Consider the following 21,923-nt stretch of genomic DNA (forward strand, 5'->3'; position numbering starts at 1 on the left):
TCCCTCTCTCTCTCTCTGAAAAAAAAAAAAAAAAAAGTGCAAAATTTTAAGCGTAGGATTCAGTTTTCATAATGCCAAAAAAGCTGGGGGAGGCCCTGGCCAATTGGCTCAGCAGTCGACCATCGGCCCAGCGTGTGGAAGTCGCAGGTTAAATTCTTGGTCAGAGCACACAGGAGAAGTGCCCATCTGCTTCTCTACTCTTCCTCCCTCCTTCTTTATCTCTCTCTTCCCCTCCCACAGCCAAGGCTCCACTGGAGCAAAGTTGGCCAGAGCACTGAGGATGGCTCCATGGCCTCCAGCCACAACAGAGCAACTCTCCAGATGGGCAGAGCATCGCCCCCTGGTGGGCATGCCGGGTGGATCCGTAGGGTGCATGCAGGAAGGAGTATGTCTGACTGCGTCCCTACTTCTAACTTTGAAAAAATACCAAAAAAAACCCCAAAAAATGGCTAGGGGAAAGTGCAGTACAGGTGTGTCAGTTTATCAAATTATCAAACTAGTTTTCAAGATACTGCAACATCTGCCTACTTTTTAAAAACTATAATTTGTTTATTTTTTTGGTATAACATTTAATTTCATACCCAATTTTATACTTGTACTGTTGTATTCTTTGGCTTTAAGAGGACCCACACACACCCAAATAATATCATCTTCAATATAAACCTGAATCAGCCCCTGCTTTCCATTGTCCTGAGAACAAAATCCATTCTTTTCATTCTGATCTGCAGCTCCCACTGCCTCATTGGTGATGCTGTGTATTGGACTCCCCTCTTTCTGTCCCTCACTATCACCTGCTTTCTCTGGAATGCTGGCCTCCCAGCATTCCATATGATTGGCACTTTCTCTGTCTCCAGGTCCTAGCCCAGGTCACCTCCTCAGAAAGGCAGTTGTTTGATTTTTTTAAGTGAGAGGAGGGTAGTGAGACAGACTCCTTGCATGCACCCCAACTGGGATCCATCTGGCAACCCCATCTGGGGCCAGTGCTCAAGTACCAAGCTATTTTTAGCATCTGAGGCTGTTGAGCTCCCAAGGAGCCATCCTTAGCATCCAGGGCCACACTCAAACCATTTGATCCACTGGCTGCAGAAGAGTAAGAGGGAGCAAGGGGAGAAAAAGAGGGGTAGAAGAAGACGGTCACTTCTCCTTTGTGCCCTGACTGGGAATCAAACCTGGGACATCCATATGCCAGGCAGATGATCTATCTACTGAGCTACCAGCCAGGGCCCAGAAAGGCATTTTCTGACCACCCAATCTAAAGTAGAATCCCCCACTTCATCATTTTCTATTTATTTCCTCAAGACTTTTTATCAAATTCTGAAATTACTTTCTTTTCTGCCTTCCTCCCTAGGCAGTACATTCCATGAAATCAAGGACATCTTGATTTCATCTGCCTGACCAGGCAATGGCGCAGTGGATAGACTGTCAGACTGGGACACGGAGGACCCAGGTTTGAAACCTCGAGGTTGCCGGCTTGAGCATCTGGCTTGAGCACGGGCTCACCAGCCTGAGCGAGGGGTCACAGGCTTGAGCCCAAAGGTCACTGACTTGAGCAAGGGGTCACTCGCTCTGCTGTAGCCCCCTGGTCAAGGCACATATAAGAAAGCAATCACTGAACAACTAAGGAGCTGCAATGATGCTTCTCATCTCTCTCCCTCCCTGTTTGTCCCTATCTGTCCTTCTCTCTAACTCTCTCTGTATCTGTCAAAAATAAATAAATAAATATTAAGAAGAAAAGGACATCATCTATCTTGTTTACTGTGTCATCTGAAAAACTTGTCATACAGTTGATTTTGAAATATTTATTGAATTAATAGGTAGGGAGTGGCCCTGGCTGGTGGCTCAGTTGGCAGAATATCAGCTTGGCGTGCAGACATCCTGAGTTTGATCCCTGGAGAGGGCACATAGGAGAAGGGACCATCTGCTTCTCCCCCTTCCCCCTTCTCTCCTTGTTCCTCTCCCTCAGCCAGGGGCTCAGTTGGTTTAAGCATGGCCCCAGGCACTGAGGATGGCTTGGTTGGTCTGAGTGTGTCAGCCTCAGGTGCTAAAAAGAGCTCAGTACTGAAGCATTGGCCCCAGACGGGGTTGCCAGTGGATCCCGGTCAGGGCACATGTGGGAGTCTGCCTTGCTATCTCCCCTCCTCTCACCTAAAAAAAAAAAAAAAATAGCTAGGAAGTGACAGAGGACTCTTTCAACTCATGTTTTTCTGATTTCAGAGACCAAAGGCTGAGCACTTCCCAACATTCCAAGAACTTCCTATATTTCCCACAGAGCATTGGAGAGGTCAGATGTGCCTCAGAAACATTTCTACTCTGGTTTATCAGTGACAGAAGATCAAAGATAATCAAAAATCCAAATACTCTTTTCCATACAGGTAACTTCAAATATTCTTTAGTTTTCAAGAAATTAAAAAAATTAATCAGGTAAATTATAGAAAAGTAAAAATCGATTGCATCTCAAGTGAGACAGCTGTGGAACTGGAAATTACCAAATGATTTCCAATTTTGAGATACTCGGATCAGGCAGCTTAGAATTAGGTTAAAGATAATCAAGTCTCTGGAACGATCAATGCCATCTATTACTCTAACTTTCGGAGGGAGCTTCTGGTATTGCTGAAAGATTGATTATCTGGGTTTTTTTTTAATCCATATAGAAAACTTGACACGGATTAATATTCCACGGGAAATGATGGAAAAGTGAACCTTGGCTAAATAAATTAAAGGAGTGAGTAATTGGATCTGATTCCCAAACATATGAGGGAAGCAGCTCCATCTTGGCTTTATTTGATCCTTACTTCCCTAACCATGTTATATGGCAGTTTACAAATTATGAGTAGAAGTGAAATATATTTAATTTGGAATTTTCTTGTGTGCTTTTTTTTTTTTTTTTTTTTTTTTACAGAGACAGAGAGTCAGAGAGAGGATAGGTAGGGACAGACAGACAGGAAGGGAGAAAGATGAGAAGCATCAATTCTTCCTTGCGGTTCCTTAGTTGTTCATTGATTGATTTCTCATATGTGCCTTGACTGGGGGGCTATAGCAGACCAAGTGACCCCTTGCTCAAGCCAGCAACTTTGGGCTCTAGCTGGTGAGCCTTGCTCAAACCAGATGAGCTTGCGCTCAAGCTGGCGACCTCGGGGTCTTGAACCTGGGTCCTCTGCATCCCAGTCCGATGCTCTATCCACTGTGCCACTGTCTGGTCAGGCTCTTGTGTGCTTTTAAGGATCAGAATTTCTTAATATCCCTTGATCAAAGCAGGAATGATCTGGGAACAGTTAAATTGATAATCAATTAATTAAATTCTAAGATGGCTGTTCTCTTGGTGCAGATTCCTGGAGCATTTCAGTCTATACCTCCAATATAATTTGGTTTTTGGACTTATTTTTGGTATATGTAGCAGTAAGTATAAATCAATACCTCTCATTTCTAAAATAGAAAGTGAGATACAGGCTGTATGTTTGATAAAAATAAATTCTACCTTTTTCACAGAATCAAACATTTGCAATAGTGTCTTGCAGACGTTAAGGGCATAAGTTTCTTTTTAAAATTAATAATCATATGTCATCTATGAAGAATATATCACTTAATGCAATAAATATTTATATATACAGTGTGTCCATAAAGTCACGGTGCACTTTTGACCGGTCACAGGAAAGCAACAAAAGATGATAGAAATGTGAAATCTGCACCAAATAAAAGGAAAACCCTCCCAGTTTCTGTAGGATGATGTGGCAGCATGTGCGCATGCACAGATGATGATGTAACACCGTGTATACAGCGGAGCAGCCCACAGCCATGCCAGTCGAGATGTAGATGGTACAGAGGAAAGTTCAGTGTGTTCTGTGGCTCACTAAATTTGAATCCGTGACCAAAGTGCAACGTGAATATCGGCGCTTTTATAACGAAGCGCCACCACATAGGAATAACATTACTCGGTGGGATAAGCAGTTGAAGGAAACCGGCAGTTTGGTGGAGAAACCCCGTTCTGGTAGGCCATCAGTCAGTGATGAGTCTGTAGAGGCTATACGGGATAGCTACCTAAGAAGCCCTAAAAAATCTGTGCGTGAGCCCACATCAAACTGCACTGAATAGATGAAACTGGGAGAGTTTTCCTTTTATTTGGTGCAGATTTCACATTTCTATCATCTTTTGTTGCTTTCCTGTGACCAGTCAAAAAGTGTACTGTATTTCTAATAACTTATATTTAGTTAGTATACAAATGTTGAGCTTTTACATATTAAGTAATTACTGAAATTCATATTTGTCTTTGTTTTACTGCAGAGATTATTTTTGTATTTAGCAGCTTTGTGATGTAATTGACATAAAAATTGTATATTTTAGGTATATAATATGATACTGGATTTATGTAAAGGTTCTGAAATGGTTACCATAATCAAGCTAATTAATATATCTATTACCTGTATATAGGTACATTTTTTGTGTGTCCTTTTGCAAATTAGAAGTACAAAATATAGTATTGTTTGTATTTGTCATAAAATAAAAAATTCTCTTATGGTTCCTCCCTCTTAAAAGTAAAAGCTTTTGACATTTAGGGAGCATAGGACATTGTCCTGCACTTACTTAAGGTGGAAAACAAAATTTTCCATTTGTAACAAGTGCTGGTATTTGTCCAGGATACATTCTAATATTTACTCTGTTCTGTAGTGAATTGTCATGTCCTATTCACTTGTGTTTTTCTGTCAGTAATCAGGCCTGTGACATTGTAATATATATGCTATTATTAAATTCTATCAAGATAGCTCAGTTTTATAAATGGTTTATATTTTTGTGATATGATTTTAAGCCCTACTACTTAGCTTTTACAATCTAATAAAATATGGCCAATTAATATTCTTTCTTAAAGCTCTCTGCATTAAAATATGTCTTCATGCCTGACCTGTGGTGGCACAGTGGATAAAGCATTGACCTGGAATGCTGAGGTCGTCAGTTCAAAACTCTGGGCTTGCCTGGAGAAGGTATATATGGAAGTTGATGCTTCCTGCTCCTCCCCCCTTCTCTCTCTCTCTCTCTCTCTCTCTCTCTCTCTCTCATTCTCTCCTCTCTAAAATGAATAAATAAAGTCTTTAAAAAATATGTCTGCACTTTGACATTTGATTGCAGCCATAGAAATAGCCCCTGAAACAGATCTTTTGCTTTTATATCATTCCTTTTGAAGGATTGAACTTTAAATATGCTATCAATACTTGTTTTTTTTTCTTTAAGCTGAAAAAAATGCATTTAATTTCAGCAGTAAAATGGACAACATCCATTTTTATCTTTAATTAACTTTTCAGTTCAGTTTCATCTTAAAGGCTCACAGCAGAATTTATCACCAAGCCAGAATGGAATTGCTGATTGGAAGATTTGGAGACTCAGCCCAGCTCTGGATTTAGCTCAGTTGACCCCATTATAAAAATGAAAAGTCAACAAGTACACTGGTATGAAAGACAACTCATTAGGTCATATCACTTGCAGGTGACAATGTTTATTTTTTATTTCTGCTGTTTATTTGGCCTCCTAATCCCCTTTCCACTCTTTTAACTCAAAGGCACCAACTGCCTTTAGCTTAAGGGTTTTGCAACTGCAAAAGCACTCAGGGAATAATTGGCACAGAAATAATAACAACCATCACCTACTGAACACTTGGGCTTCATCTTCTGCGAGGCAGGTTTTTTGTTTTGTTTTTTACAGAGACAGAGAGAGAGTCAGAGAGAGGGATAGACAGGGACGGAGAGATGAGAAGCATCAATCATCAGTTTTTCGTTGCGCATTGCAACTCCTTAGTTGTTCATTGATTGCTTTCTCATATGTGCCTTGACCGCAGGCCTTCAGCAGACCGAGTAACCCCTTGCTCAAGCCAGCGACCTTGGGTCCAAGCTAGTGAGCTTTGCTCAAACCAGATGAGCCCGCACTCAAGCTGGCGACCTCGGGGGTCTCGAACCTGGGTCCTTGGCATCCCAGTCCGACACTCTATCCACTGCACCAACACCTGGTCAGGCGTGCAAGGCAGGCTTTGAGGCACCATTTTAAAGATTAGGATGGGTCCTACAGAGAGAGATGTAGTTTTTGAAGGCAGGACACTTGGGTTTGTGTCCCTGATTACCATTTCCAGCTCACTAGCTCAGAGATCTTGGACAAGCTATTTAGCATGCATTTATTCATCCAACAATCATTTTGAGCATCTACTGCACGCTCAATATACTGGGCACACCCCCGGGGATAACAGACACAGCTGCTGGAGCTAATTTTTATAAAGGGAATTAGACACACTGAAGGGGAGGCAATTACAAATTGTGACAACTGTGCTAAGGGGAAGGGATGGACCAGTGATGAGTAACAAGCAGAGGGAGTGGAAGACCCAACTTAGTGCTGTGATAGGAATAAAATTAAAGTGTTTTGGAAGTTTGGAGAAGGCTGCGACTGGTGGGCAAATGGCATTTAAAATGGGTCTGAAGAAAGGGTGAGTTTGGATATTCAGGGAAGGGGAGAAAGAGCAAAATATGCGATGGCAGGGAAGCGTAATTAAAACAATTGTCAGCCTGATCAGGCGGTGGCGTAGTGGATAGAGCGTTGGACTGGGATCCAGAGGACCCAGGTTCAAAACCCCAAAGTGGCCAGGTTGAGCGCGGGCTCATCAGCTTAAGCACAGGGTCACTGGCTTGCGCGTGGGATCATAGACATGACCCCATAGTCGCTGGCTTGAGCAAGGGGTCACTAGCTCTGCTGTAGCCCCTCCACACCTGGTCAAGGCACATATAAGAAAGCAATCAATGAATAACTAAGGTGCTGCAACAAAGAATTTATTCTTCTCATCTCTTTCCCTTCCTGTCTGTCCCTATCTGTCCCTCTCTCAGTCTCTCTCACTATAAATAAATAAACAAACAAATAAATAAATAAATGAAACAATCTTGAGAGGAAAGTGTTTGAGATGCTGGCACACCATAAAGACCGTATGACAGTCCTTCGGTCATATCTCAAGATTGATGGACAGATGCTGCTTTTGGGGACTTCTGTAGGTGATGGTCCCAGCAACAGCAGCAGTTCTCAGTGTCATTTGTTCAGCCAGCGTCTCCTGGCCACATAAACATGCCTGTATCCCGGTCAGGTGCAACCACCACATCCAGCAACTGAGAGTAATTAGTGTATCCTAGAGAAAGCCATCCAAGATGCACCCATTATATTCTGTAATTATTTGCTTGGGTTTTAATGTGCCCAAGAAATTACACACTGCCTTTCACTTAAAAAAAGCTAGCGTTTCTCACAGATTATATGAATAATTGTGGTTCCCGTGATTATTTACTTTTTTTTTTAACACTTCATGAACTTGAGCATCATCCTTGCTCAGAGCCTATGCTAATTTTCTCTGTATCATTCCAATTTTAGTATATGTGCTGCTGAAGTGAGCACTCATGGTTATTGATATAAACTCCGGGGAGGTCTAAGAGTTCCGTTTATGCTTGCTGTGGCTGAGCTGACAACCATTTACCGTAATTCTAGTTTTTCACTGACAGGTACTGTGACCTTCAGCAGTTATTCAGCCACTCGGTTTCAAGTACCCTACCTTTAGAAGCACAGTAACACTCTACTTTCTAGAGACATTGTTGGGGGAATTGCATAAGTGTCTGTATGCCCCATACATTCTTCGGAGTAATATAGAAACTTGCAGTGAAGGGACAGTAAGTACTCTTTTCTCCCTGTACAGAAGTGTCATGAATGACTAACCCAGTCGTCTTGTCTCTTTTCTGTGGCCCTTTCTTTAAATCCGAGGAAGCAGACTAACTTCAAAGGATTTTGTTTACATTTTCCTGGTTGGGCTGAGACCTAGGAAAAATGTCAACCGAAATTTACTGTTTAGATTATTTGCAACCAGGTTAGGGTTTTAAGCAGATTTACAAAATGGAGCTTGGAGTGAAATTTTGACTTGCAAGGAGTCTTAGAGATGTCACCTCCATAAAGCTCTGGGTGAAGAATCAGCAGCAAGTTATGCCACTGAGGCTTTTAAGGTAATTTGCCTGAATCTCTTCAGCCAAATGAAGCTTCCTAATCGTGGACAGAAGGGTTGAAACAGAGTGTCTAGCAGAGTATCCGACAGGCCTGCCGCCGTCAGTATCAGTCAGCATTGGAGTCATAAATGTCTGTCGCAGATGGAGTCACTATTTAATGTTAATTGGTGGCGGCACTGAGGGGACTATTTCCATCTGAGGCCATTGCATGTCATCTCTGAGGATGGCCCGGATGCGGGTCAGTCCTTCTGCTTGGTTTAAGGACAAGGAAGCTGGTCCAGAGGGAGGTATTTGCCCAGTGGCCTGGCTAACCTGGTGATTACACCTCCTGTGGAGTCGCTTGGCTCCCAAAACCCCACAAGGCCACAGGCTGCTGGAAGGGCTCGCTGGCGGAGGCTGACCCACCCTCGTGTGGGGCTGCCTCGGCAGCACCATTCCTACTCAGGATAGTGATTGTTCATTCAGTTTTCTATCTGTCTGTCTATGCCCTTTCCTTGCAGGCATTAATGAACAGCAGTTATCCCTAGGTGTGCGGGGGCTTGCCTAGGGTTACCAGAGCGTATTGGGACCGTCTGAGGTGCTGGCCTCCGGCGTCCCCAGATTCCAGAGTCGTACTGGCTACCTGCGGGGCCAGGAGGCGGGGCACGGCTGAAAGCGGACGGGATAGGACCGAAGGCGGAGCCGGGGCGGGGCTACGCTGGGTGGGGCGGGCCCATGGGCGGGCTAATACGGAGGAGGTGGGGCTTGGGCGTGCTGAGCGCGGCGGGAGCTGAGAACCCATCGCGCCTTCCTCTCCGCGCAGAGCCACGCTCTCGGCTACATCCACGAGTCCGCGTTCCCGCGCGGCCGTCGAGAGGTGGCTCTCCCGGAGATGGCGGCTCGGGAGTCCCGGCCCGTGGTCCTCCGCCTCCTGCTACTTGCCCCTCTGGTCGCGGGGAGCTGGGGTCCGGCCCGCGCGGGGCACAGCGCGCCCGGAGGTGAGTTGTTTTCAGTATTAAATATATTTTATATATGAGTTTCTAGGTACTATGCCACACATTCTAGTAAAGGAGAATTCCCTACTCCTTTTGGTGAAAATGGAACTTTTTTCATCTGCTTTCATATAAAACAGCAAAGCTAAGCATTAAAGGGCGTGAATAGCGTTCTGTTTTTATGTGTGTTCCGTGTTATATCCAAACAGTCAGAGCTGATCGCTTCCTCCTTTCGCCCCCCCTACTGAGTGAATATCTCTTATAATAACCGTCACGTTATTACAGTTGTTTTACCCCCTTTGTCCCATGTGAGCTCCTGAAGAACTTATCCTGTTTGTCTTTGTATCTGTAAGATTTCGCTAATTGTAGGAGTGCAGTCAATGTTGGTGGTTAAATGAATGGATAGTAATTTCCTCATCTGAAAAATGAGGGTTCCTCTAAGGCTCCCTGCTCCAGCTCTAAAATTCCATGATACGTGCCCTTAGTAAGTGCCCATTTAAGGAACTAAGTGATGTTGAATGGATAATGAAATTGCACACGTGCTCCTAAATGTTAATATTCTTTTGTGTAAAATTCCCTTTTAATGCAGGGTGGCTGAAAAGTACTGTCTGGAGTCAGGAGACCTATCATTATGTTTTCTTGGGCATATTGCTTGACCTTGCTGATCCTTGATTTCTCCCTCTTTAAAATAAGAGGATAATGGTAGACGGTTTTTAGGTCCTTTTTTTTTTTTTGGAATTTTTCCAAAGTTAGAAGCGAGGAGGCAGGCAGACAGACAGACTCTCTTATGCGCCCGACCGGGATTCACCTGGCATGCCCATCTGGGGCGTTGCTCGGTTGCGGCCAGAGCCATTCTAGCGCCTGAGGTGGAGGCCATGGAGCCATCCTCAGCGCCTGGGTCAGCTTTGCTCCAATGGAGCCTTGGCTGCAGGAGGAGAAGAGAGAGATAAAGAGGAAGGAGAGGGGGAAGGGTGGAGAAGCAGATGGGCGCTTCTCCTGTGTGCCCTGTCCGGGAATCAAACCCGGACTTTAATACACCGGGTCAATGCTCTACCGCTGAGCCAACCGGCCAAGACGGTTATTAGGTCCTTTCAACCGTTATTACTTTTTACATTTGCACTTTTTCGTATTCATCTTAGAGTCTTAATAATAACTCTTCATTGTGGTTTTCTGGGAACCAGTGTCTAGGAAAAGGAAATGTCTAGTCTGCCAGCAGCAATACTTATTTGCTGGTGGAAGGTCATGTAAATGTGAAAGGTGGCTCAGGGGGCAATTTTGCTTGCAATAAAGAATAGATAATTAACGATTACATTAAGATAACACAGACCTATTAAGCTGATTTGGCTGTGATTGGGAGAGTGATTTATGGAAATTAATAGTCACTAGTCAGTGACTATTTTAACTGTGTAGTTTTTGTGACATTTTAAATGGTTAACATTTTATTTTTAGTACATGCAGGGGCTGAGTTCTGTTTCATTGAAAGGAAAATAAAATAATTCACAAAAAAATGAAAACGATGAAAGATTTTTTTCTTCTCACCACTATTTTCATTAACATTTCAGAAGCTAACAGAAGTACACACAAAGTAGTCATCTCTACTTTTGTTGTTATGATTACATCCAAAAGAGTATCTAGGTGCCTCATGTAAGGAAATAAAATTTTCACACAATTTATTTTGAAATTAACAATTATTTTGGCTTCCTTGCAGACACTAAATATGCTCTATGAACTAGACTGTGAGCATCTAGAAGGTAGGGTTTTATTTATCTGATACATTTCAGATGTGCCAGAGTTTATTACTATAGCCTGTCAATGGAATTTTGAAAGGTTTACAGTCATTTGTCAAAATAGGGTTTTTTTTCCAACTTATCTACAAATTACGTCTAGCAAGTAATTTTTTATAATTAGGATATCAGTTTTTAGTACTGTAATATCAGTACAGAACATTTTTCTTCTGATAGCATTATTCTTCCCTAAAAATCATGATTAAATTCTTTCAAATGTAATTTTAAGTTTAATATTAAATAAGCATGTCTTGACAATGAAAATTTATAAATACTGCAATGGCTTTTAAAAAAAAGTTGACAATTTTTTTTCTAGGAATTTGCTCTCCAGAACAGCATAGGTATAGTTTTATAATAACAACAGGATAGAAGAGGGTTTTGTTTTGTTTTGTTTTTTTAAGATTCTATTTATTGATTTTAGAGAGAAGAGAGAGAGAAAGGGGGGAGAAGCGGGAAGCATCAATTCATAGTAGTTGCTTCACATATGTGTCTTGACCAGGCAAGCCCAGGGCTTCCAAACCAGCGACCTCAGCATTCCAGGTCAATGCTTTATCCACTGTGCCACCATGAGTCACGCAGAAGAGAGTTTAAAAAATGATCCTTTTGTTTTGTGACTAAAATTTTAATTTAAATGTTCTGTTTCTGTTTTGGAGAATCATAATATTGTCTCTCCTGTGTTTAATTCAGTGACCTTATGCTCTTTTCCTCTAAAGTGGAATTATAAAAATATAACCTTTTATCTGTAAAAGTAGGAATTATATATAAATATATTAATTCAAAACAATGATTTTTTTAATTTTACAATCAACAGTATATGTATGGAATTGGGAAAACCTGTTTTTCCTCTATAGCCGGGTTGCTCAACCTCTGGCGCTGGATAGCTCTTTGTTATAGGAGACAGTCCTGGGCTTTGTAGGTTGTGTGGCAGCATCTTTGGCCTCTATTCACAACAGGCCAGTAGCACCCACCACAAAATGTCTCCAGATATTGTCAAATGTGCCTTAGGAAACAACCTGTTCTCTCAATCCCTCTGCGGACCCTCACCCCCCCCCCCCCCCCAACACACACACCTCCGCCATCTTGAGAATCACTTCTCTGAGTCTTATAGACCAGGGCTCCTCAAACTGTCATGTGTACAGGAGTCCCCTGGGGCTTTGGTTAGAATGCAGATGCTAGTTAGGCCAGATGTGGGGTCTGAGATTCTGCTTAACATGCACCTCGGTGATGTGTTCAGTTATAGCGCTGCCCTTGACTCTTGATGTAGCCAAATCCTGGACAAGTTTCCCAATCCTATCAATTGGGTGGATCCTCAAGAGGATCCAATGACATAATTACGGAAATGGAGAATGTACAATAAATTGTAGACCAAAGAGCATCAGACCAACAGCAACTAATAATACTCATTATCTCACTATCCTAAGAAATAGCAGCTATCATCACATTTTCATGTGTCCTTCCAGTCGTCAGTATTCACTTACTTTTTATTTTTTTTATCATTTTTTATTTTTATAAATAAAAAGAAGGAGGGAAGGTAGAGAGACAGACTCCCCCATGTGCCCCGACTGGGATCCACCTGGTGAACCCCAGGATCTGGGGCCAAGCCAGCTATCCTCAGCACCTGGGCCGTTCCTCTGACCAACTGAGCTATGTGCCTGAGGCCAATGCTCAGTTCGAGCCACTGGCTGAGAGGGGAAGAAAGAGAGAAAGGGGAGAGGGAGGGGAGAGAAACAGATGGTTTGCTTCTTATGGGTGCCCTGACCGGGGATCCAACCTGGGATGTCCACACACCAGGGTGATGCTCTATCCATTGAGCAAACTGGCTAAGGCAGTATTCACTCAAATAAATTCTAAGGAGGAACTTTGCAAGAGTTTCATCAAGGTCATATAGGAACTGTGGCAATTTCATGTACCTTTAGGTGTTTTAGTTCATAATACTGTCAAAGTACAAGCTCATAATACATTTTTATTTCCTATGAGGAGGTTTATGGTATCAAATTATGATAGTGAATTCTGCATTTACTTAATCTGATGATGCTCAAACTTTTTTTTTAAGTGTGCAAGTTGTCATCTCTCCTTGAGAACTATTGACTGGACCTAAATTTAACACTGCCTAAGGTCATTTTCTTGCTGCAAGTGTTCTGAGAGTCAGGGCAAGGTTTAAATTAGGTTTACTAAAGCATATCCACTACAGAGAAACTTTATTCTCTAATTCTGTGATAAAAATCAATAGAAAATATAATGAAAATCTTGGAGTGAAAAAAAAATCCTTGACATTTCATCTATAATAATGATTGGTAAAGCATACTTATTTGTCACATTGAAAATATTGGGCATAAAACTCACTTCTTCCCATTTACAGAATGGTTGATTATGTTCACTGCTGTAATGTTCTGTTGCTTAAAATAGCCCTCCCAGGACTAATATGAAATGATTTTTTTTAAAAGGATACAAGTCACTGTTTGTTAACTTACAAAAAGGTATAAGGAAACTTAGAGGGGAGGATTAACTACTCCAGGAATACCTTAATTATGAGTTGGGGACCTATAACATACATCACTCTTTCAAACCTTTTTAGATACATTACCTTATTATGACAGCTGGTGAAGAAGAAAGGGAAGGCTGTTGACAGTAACTAGCAAGATTTAAAATGTGTATATCCTTGACTCAGCAGTTCTGCTTCTAAGAGTCAGTGCCATAAATTATTGTGTATGTGTGGAAAAACAGATGTAGAAGGATATTAACTACAGCATTTTTCCGTTGTAGTATTGTTAGAAATAACCCCAAACTGAGGACTATATAAATGCCCATTAGTGGTGGAAGCTTACATCAATTGTGATATACCTGTAACCCAGACCACTTTGCAACTAATGAAGAAAGACTGGAGATGGATAGACATATATGACACAGAGTATCGAATGAAAAAAGCAAGTCACAGAACTTAAAAAGAAAATATTTGTTCTTCTGTGTGTGTGTGTGTTTAAAAATGTCTACACATCAAACTTAACAGTTAACCTTGGAAGAAGGGAGATAGGAAGACAAGAGGGAGAATTCCTCCTCTTCGTGAGCTTCTGGTTTGAATCTTGACAATGATCATACATTACTTTTGTAATTAAAGTATTATTTTACGCCTGACCAGGCGGTGGCGTAATGGATAGAGCACCGGACTGGGATGCCAAGGTTCGAGACCCCAAGGTCGCCAGCTTGAGTGCAGGCTCATCTGGTTTGAGCAGAGCTCATCAGCTTGGACCCCAAGGTTGCTGGCTCGAGCAAGGGGTTACTTGGTCTGCTGAAGGCCCATGGTCAAAGCATATATGAGAAAGCAATCAATGAACAACTAAGGTGTCACAATGAAAAACTAGTGATTGATGCTTCTCATCTCTCTCCGTTCCTGTCTGTCTGTCCCTCTCTCTGACTCTCTGTCTCTGTTAAAAAAAAAAGTGTTATTTTGAGAAAAACAAAAACAAGTTCGGATCCTAGTTCCACCTCTGCTACTTACTAGCTACTAATGTTAGACCAATAGTTCTCAACCTGGGGCTGGGTTGTGTCCAACCCCTGCCCTTGTGACATTTGGCAATGTCTGGAGATTTTTCTGGTTGTCACACGGAGGGAAGGTTGTATGGAGTGAATAGAATCCAGGGATGCTGCCAAACACCCTATAATTTGTCCTGGCTGGGTAGCTCAGTTAATTAGAGCATTGTCCCAATACGCCAAAGTTGTGGGTTCAGTGCCGGTGAGGGCATTGATCTTGTATGTTCATGAACATACAAGAATCAACCAGTGAGTGCATAAGTAAATGGAACAATAAATCGATGTTAGGAAAAAAAATCCTATAATGCACAGGACAGCCTATCCAGCCCAAAATGTCAGTAGTGCCAAGTTGAGAAATCTTACAGCAGGCCTGTAGCTATGTTCAAATGTGCATGTTTTCCACCCTATGATGTCGACGGTGCCATTCACATCCTGGGGTGTTTTTTGCACAACCATAAAATTTATAATTATGATATAGTGAAAGTAAATAAATATGTAAATTAGTGTCCAGGAAGGCAGGCACCAGAGTTTTCTGCGTTACCTGTGCATCCAGCACAGAGGCCGGCAGGCACGGTAAGCAGCAACTCAACATTTGTCACATGTTAGGCTCTAACATACCAGGTTGTAGCAGATGCTGAAGATTTAAGAAGAATTTATGGAAGAAACTTAAAATTGTAGCAGATGTCTATTAATCTTTACTGAATATTGGCAAAAGATTTAATATTTATATTTAGCTGCAGAACACTTTGGTTGACTTTTTCCAACACTTTTTTTTTCTCTTTAGTGAGCAAGAAAGAGATAGATAGACAGGGACAGACAGACAGAAAGGGAGAGAGATGAGAAGCATCAACTCATAGTTGAGGCACCTTAGTTGTTCATTGATTGCTTTCTCATACATGCCTTGACTGGGGGGCTCCAGCCAAGCCAATGACCCCTTTCTCAAGCCAGAGACCTTGGGCTTCAAGCCAGTCACCTTTGTGCTCAAGCCAGGGACCATGGGGTCATATCTATGACCCCACGCTCAGGCCAATAACCCTGTATTCAAGATGTTAAGTCCGTGCTAAAGCTGGATGAACCCGAGCTCCAGCCAGATGATCCTGCGCTCAAGCTGGCGACCTCAGGGTTTTGAACCTGGGTCCTCAGTATCCCAGGCCGATGCTCTGTCTATTGTGCCACCGCCTAGTCAGGCTCCAACATTTTTTTTTTTTTTTTTTTGCGAGAGAGACAGAGAGAAGGACAGATAGGGACAGACAGAGAGGAAGGGAGAGAGATGAGAAGCATTAATTCTTCATTGCAACACATTAATTGTTCATTGATTGCTTTCTCATATGTGCCTGGGGGGGGCTACAGCAGAGCGAGTGACCCCTTGCTCAAGCCAGCGACCTTGGGCTCAAACCAGCAACCTTGGGGTCATGTCTATGTTCCCACGCTCAAGCCAGTGACCGTGCGCTCAAGCTGGTGAGCCCGCGCTCAAGCCAGTGACCTCGGGGTTTCGAACTTGGGTCCTCTGCGTCCCAGGCCAATGCTCTATCCCAGGCATGGCCAACATATGGTCTGACATATGGTCTGCTGGCTGGATCTGGCCTGTGTAATGAGTTTATGCGGCCCGCAATTAAATTTTTAATATTCTCCACTACTTTAAAATCTCAGCTACTCAGAAGTGGAAGCATCTTTGATTACTGGAAATCGAGATATTTAAGAAGATAGTGATACACAGAAAAGAATTCCACATGTGACTAATCTACGGTTAACTTCCAATAATTGGTCTAATGGATTTGCGATACTTCTTTATTTAAAAAAAAATTCCATTATAAAGATTTACAACTTTTGTACTCGTCTGTACTTGATATGAACTGTTTGACATTTAGCGGTGATGTGAAATCCACATTCTTTTAGGCGGAGTTTGCCAGTGCACACCCAAGGTCAAACAATTCGTTATTTTTGTGGTTAAGTGTGCTGAATCAAGTGGCATTGTAGCATAGACAATAGCTGCAGTTGATAACTGAAAATGTGTCCAGGCTGTTTGTAAAACGAAATAATTGTTTTATTTGCGATATAACCCCTTCAAGCTCATTCTGTTAATTAGATATTGTTTTGATTGATTGTGATACAGTTTGGATATTTATATGGTATGTAATTATATATATATATATATATTTTTTTTTTTTTTTTTTTTTTTTTTTTTTTTTGTATTTTTCTGAAGCTGGAAACGGGGATAGACGGTCAGACAGACTCCCGCATGCACCCGACTGGGATCCACCCGGCACGCCCACCAGGGGGCGACGCTCTGCCCACCAGGGGGCGATGCTCTGCCCCTCCGGGGCATCGCTCTGTCGCAACCAGAGCCACTCTAGCGTCTGGGGCAGATGCCAAGGAGCCATCCCCAGCGCCCGGGCCATCTTTGCTCCAATGGAGCCTCGGCTGCGGGAGGGGAAGAGAGAGACAGAGAGGAAGGAGAGGGGGAGGGGTGGAGAAGCAGATGGGCGCTTCTCCTGTGTGCCCTGGCCAGAAATCGAACCCGAGACTTCTGCACGCTAAGCCGACGCTCTACCATTGAGCCAACCGGCCAGGGCCATGTAATTATATTTTTATTAAAACGTATTTTATTAAAATAATATTATATATTAAAATTTTTTTCACTCACTTACATTTATTCATAAACAAATTACATAATAAAATTTTGTTTACTTAAACAAATCATTTTTGTATTTAACATTTTTAAATTTTAATATTTCATCCAGTTCGTGAAAAAAGTTTTCTTTCTAATCTGGTGGGGGGGGGGGCAAAAACTGTTGGCCACACCTGCTCTATCCACTGTGCCACCACCTGGTCAGGATCCAACACTTCTTGATAAGAAAATTATGATTTTTTTTTGTATTTTTGTGAAGTGAGAAGCAGGTAGGCAGAGAGACAGACTCCTGCATGCGCTTGACTGGAATCCACCTGGCATGCCCACTAGGAGGTGATGTTCTGCTCATCCAGGGTGTTGCTCTTGAAACAGGAGCCATTCTAGCACCTGAGGCAGAGGCCATGGAGCCATCCTCAGCACCCCGGCCAACTTTGCTCCAGTAGAACCTTGGCTGCGGGCGGGGAAGAGAGAGATAGAGAGAAAGGAGATGGGGAAGGGTGGAGAAGCAGATGGGCTCTTCTCCTGTGTGCCCTGGCGGGGAATTGAACCTAAGACTTCCACATGCTGGGCTGACGCTCTACCACTGAGCTAGCCGACTAGGATGCAAATTATGGGTTTTTTATAGATGAATACTAATAGGGGGCACTTTTATGTCTTATCTTCCTAGAATTGGTTTGAAAACCCTCAGCTATTTATTTAGTTACATACTGAATTTAAAGAAGACATTTAAAAAACACTATAAACTACCTAGATACTACCCTAATAATTAGTAAGATAATGTACTTTATTTTATTTTACCTGCCCAACAGTGACGCAGCAAAGCAGAAGTTATCCTTTTTATTAATGTTCTAGAATGGAAAAATTTAAACATACATAAAAATATTCCAGTAGAATGAATGGAAGCTTTTGTGTCATACACTTTTAACAATTATCAGCATTTTGCCAACAGATATCATTATGTATGTAGATTAGGAAAGTGTGGCATGTGGAAGTTAACAGCTAATTAGTGGTGCCAAGTATTCCAATTAAGGTTTTCAGCTTTGCAGTTCTTTGTCCTTTCTTAATCACCACACTAAAATGAATGTGCAAGGTTGCATTTCTTGAAACATCTATGCAGTTTCATTAAATGACTTGGAAGTTACATTTTTTGATAAGTCATTCTCCTAATTTCCCAAACTTGAGATAATACTAGAGTAATGATATTCACAGTTAAAAATGAATTTGTAGCCATGGCTGGATGGCTCAGTTGTTAGAGCACCTTCCTGAAGCATAGAGGTTGCCAGTTCCATCCAAGGGCAGGGCACATACAGGAACAGATTGATGTTTCTGTCTGTCTCTCTCTAAAATCAATAAATACTTTTTAAAAAATGAATTTGTAAAACCTAAATTTCAATCTCGCAGAGTGTTAATGACATGATACATATTTATACCTTTTGTTTTATTCAATTTAGTTTGCCTCATTATTTGTATTTTAACTACTTCAGAAGAATTGCCCTATTTATTTTTTATTTTTGTTCTTACCCTGTTTTAAGTGTGCTTCCCTTGAATCCCTTCATTTTTTTTATAAATAAATTTTTATTTTAATGGAGTGACATCAATAAATCAGGGTACATATATTCAAAGAAAACGTGTCCAGGTTATCTTGTCATTCAATTCTGTTGCATACCCATCACCCAAAGTCAGATTGTCCTCCGTCACCTTCCATCTAGTTTTCTTTGTGCCCCTCCCCCTCTCCCTCCTTCCCTCCCCAGCCCCCTGTAACCACCACACTCCTGTCCATGTCTTGTAGTGTCGTTTTTATGTCCCACCAATGTATGGAATCCTGCAGTTCTTGTTTTTTTCTGACTTACTTATTTTACTCCGTATAATGTTATCAAGATCCCACCATTTTGTTGTAAGTGATCTGATGTCATCATTTCTTATGGCTGAATAGTATACCATGGTATATATGTGCCACATCTTCTTTATCCAGTCTTCTATTTTTTTTTTTTTTTTTTACAGTGATTAAAGCCTTTAAACAAACTCTTGGCCAATACAGCAAGAATCCATAAAAGAGTAGTGTCCTTAACATGTTCACCAAGTCCAAGTTGGCCCCAACACCATGCCAAATCCCTGAAAAATGCAACCCAACCCCAGTTCAGTCTGTTAGGAGCTGTCCCAAGGAGCAGGAGTCCAGGAAAAGTCCACATCCGGGAAAGGTCCTCATGGCACTGGAATTGTTGTCACAATTCTATACTTTGCAGCTCACTTCCAAGTCCCAATGACCGCTGCTTCTAGCTGGTAATGATTCAGGTAGACTGGAAAAGCCATCTGCAGCATGTGTGGAGATGGAGCTTCTGTTCTCCTCTGCCTGGAGAGATGAGACCAGGTTGCTTTTCCCTGGAGCTCTGCGACTGTGGCTTGGTAAAGAGAACCTTGGGATACACTAAGCTGGGTGGCAGAGAATCCCTTCATTTTTTGAAATATGTGATTTGTGTGCTATTAATAGGTTGGTGTTCTAATTATTATTATTAGCTTTAAAGGATATAGACTTGAGGAAAGCTTTTTATTGAACCATCACTGTGAGCCACTATTGTTCTGTAATTCCTCAGACAGGTTCATCCTTTGTATTTTGCAAGGTTCCATTGCCTCAGGTAATCTGTAGGGAGATGGTCTTTGTTGGACTGTAAGGAAGTTTTAGGTAGAAATCAGTAGCTCTGCAGACATTGATTGCTTTTGTTGCTTTGTCTTGACCACTTTTCATGCAATCATTTGTGGAATAATAAGAATGACCCTGCACTGGTATTTAAAGGCACAATTTTATTTAATTCTCACCATAACTTTATTTGGTAGGGATTATTTTAAACCAGTTTCTCAGCAGAAAAAAACTGATATGCAAACAAGTTAAGTAACTTGCCTTCGGGTCAGACAGTATTAGAGGCTGGATAAAACCCAATTTGTCCAGCTAAAACTCCTGAGTGCTTCACCAGTATGCTATATTGACTTTCTCCATATTTGAATCTGAGTAAGACAAGGCGTCCAACTTCACAAAGCTGAGTCTAATGACTCATAATCCTTAACAACAAATTTCTGCAGCTCTTGTGAAAAGTGTTTCACAACCAATGAGGAAAGTCTGAATCAGGGGTCCCCAAACTTTTTACACAGAGGGCTAGTTCACTGTCTCTCAGACCGTTGGAGGGCCGGACTATAAAAAAAAAAAAGAACAAATTCCTATGCACACTGCACATATCTTATTTTAAAGTAAAAAAACAAAACGGGAACAAATACAATATTTAAAATAAAGAACAAGTAAATTTAAATCAACAAACTGACCAATATTTCAATGGGAACTATGCTCCTCTCACTGACCACCAATGAAAGAGGTACCCTTCCAGAAGTGCGCGGGGGCCGGATAAATGGTCTCAGGGGGCCGCATGTGGCCTGCGGGCCGTAGTTTGGGGACCCCTGGTCTGAATTGTTAGAGATAAAGGAATTGTCAGACGGTACTGACTCATTTATTCATTTGTGTATTCATCCAACACACTGAGCTCCCGCTTACATGCCAGTATGTGTTAAGTGCTGGCGGTATAATGATGAATAAGACACAGTGCCTCCTGCGATTAGTTTATACCTGTTGGGCAAATGAGTTTGTAAAATTTGTGTTTTTTGAATTTGCTCACTTTTATTGTTAAAAATGGCACTGGACAGCGCCAGGTATGTGTCTGTGAAATTGCTAGTTACTTTCCTGCTTGGGAAGGACCATTGTTATACTAATTTTTGCTAGAGGAGAAGGTTTTTTTTCCAATTATTTTTATTTATTTATTTATTCATTTTAGAGAAGAAAGACAGAGAGAGAGAGAGAGAGAGAAAGAGAGAGAGAAAGAGAAGGGGGGAGGAGCAGGAAGCCTCAACTCCCATATGTGCCTTGACCAGGCAAGCCCAGGGTTTTGAACCGACAACCTCAGTGTTCCAGGTCGATGCTTGATCCACTGCGCCACCACAGGTCAGGTGAGGAGAAGTTTCGGTCCCAGAAAAGTTTTAAAAGGAGAGAAAGAGAAGGAAGAGAGAGAGAAGCCAAGATGGCAGGGAAAGGAGAGAAGCCAGTTTTGCAGAGAAAGAAGCCATGTTGGCGGAGTTAGTGCAGAAGTGGAACCAGAAGTAAGGGGCTTTGGGACTGGTGAGTTCTTTGATTCTAGGAGAAACTGGAGATTCTTTTGCTTGTGGAACTGGATAATGTCAGTAGCTTTGTGAGCTCTGAATGAAGAGGGAATTGTTTTCCCTGTGTATTTGCTCATTGGCTGGTATGAGACTTGAATAAAGGAATGGCTCACCATTCTTTGGCCACTGTTTCTTTACCATCTGCCCGAATCCAGTGAGAACCTGCATGTGAATGGCCGTGATCACGGTGGCCCTTGGCCCTACAACTTCATAGTGCGGAAGACACACTTTAATTAAATACATCCAAGATCGTGTAAGTGTACTGCTGAGGAACCCAGTGGAGACTTTGGGAGCAGAGAAGAGTCCTGAAAGTGATGCCTGAGTTGAGATCTGAAGGATGTGTGAGAATCAGGAAAAGGGGAAGAGTGAGTGTTGGGTAAACAAGTGTTTTTTTTAGGTGTGCTCACTTGTATTAGGGCAGCCATGTGTGTATAGTCTATGGGAGGCTGTGGGTACTTGCCCTCATGGGGGCAGATTGCACATTGCAGACTGCCTGCAGCAGTGGGGAGGGGCGATTGTTGTTTGAGGGAAAAGAGAGAGAGGAAGAGCGAGTGCTGAGGAGCTTGGGAGCTCTGAGATTTCAGCCCGGCCTGTTTGGCTGGGGAGTGCTGAGGCTGGTGGGGACCTGTGAGTCCAGTTGAGTCCGGGTGGGTCCAGAATGCTGAGGGGCTTGAGAGCCTTGCCTGTTGGCTCGTCCACTATTACGAGACTTCAATAAATAGAATGGCCCGCCATTTTCTGGCTCCATTGTTCTTTTACCACCCGCCCAAATCCAATGTGAACTTGCATCTGCATACCCACGGTGATAGCCACT

General features: G+C 42.2%; 1 protein-coding gene and 1 non-coding gene across 3 annotated transcripts in view; one reads left to right on the forward strand and one right to left on the reverse strand.

The window, feature by feature from the left end:
- Window positions 1-7,297: 7,297 nt before the first annotated feature.
- On the reverse strand, window positions 7,298-7,404 carry LOC136385120 (U6 spliceosomal RNA). The gene has a single exon (XR_010747730.1). It is a non-coding gene; the product is annotated as a U6 spliceosomal RNA (small nuclear RNA).
- A 1,355-nt stretch (window positions 7,405-8,759) lies between these two features.
- Window positions 8,760-21,923, forward strand: part of CHRNA5 (cholinergic receptor nicotinic alpha 5 subunit) — a 32,629-nt gene continuing 19,465 nt past the window's right edge. For both annotated transcript variants that reach the window (XM_066354972.1, XM_066354973.1), the window contains exon 1: window positions 8,760-8,977. In XM_066354972.1, the coding sequence (XP_066211069.1) occupies window positions 8,872-8,977 (106 nt within the window). In that variant the 5' untranslated portion in view covers window positions 8,760-8,871. The remainder of the gene's footprint in view (window positions 8,978-21,923) is intronic.

Source organism: Saccopteryx leptura, chromosome 13 (assembly GCF_036850995.1).
Source record: "Saccopteryx leptura isolate mSacLep1 chromosome 13, mSacLep1_pri_phased_curated, whole genome shotgun sequence".
Classification (NCBI taxonomy): Eukaryota; Metazoa; Chordata; class Mammalia; order Chiroptera; family Emballonuridae; genus Saccopteryx; species Saccopteryx leptura.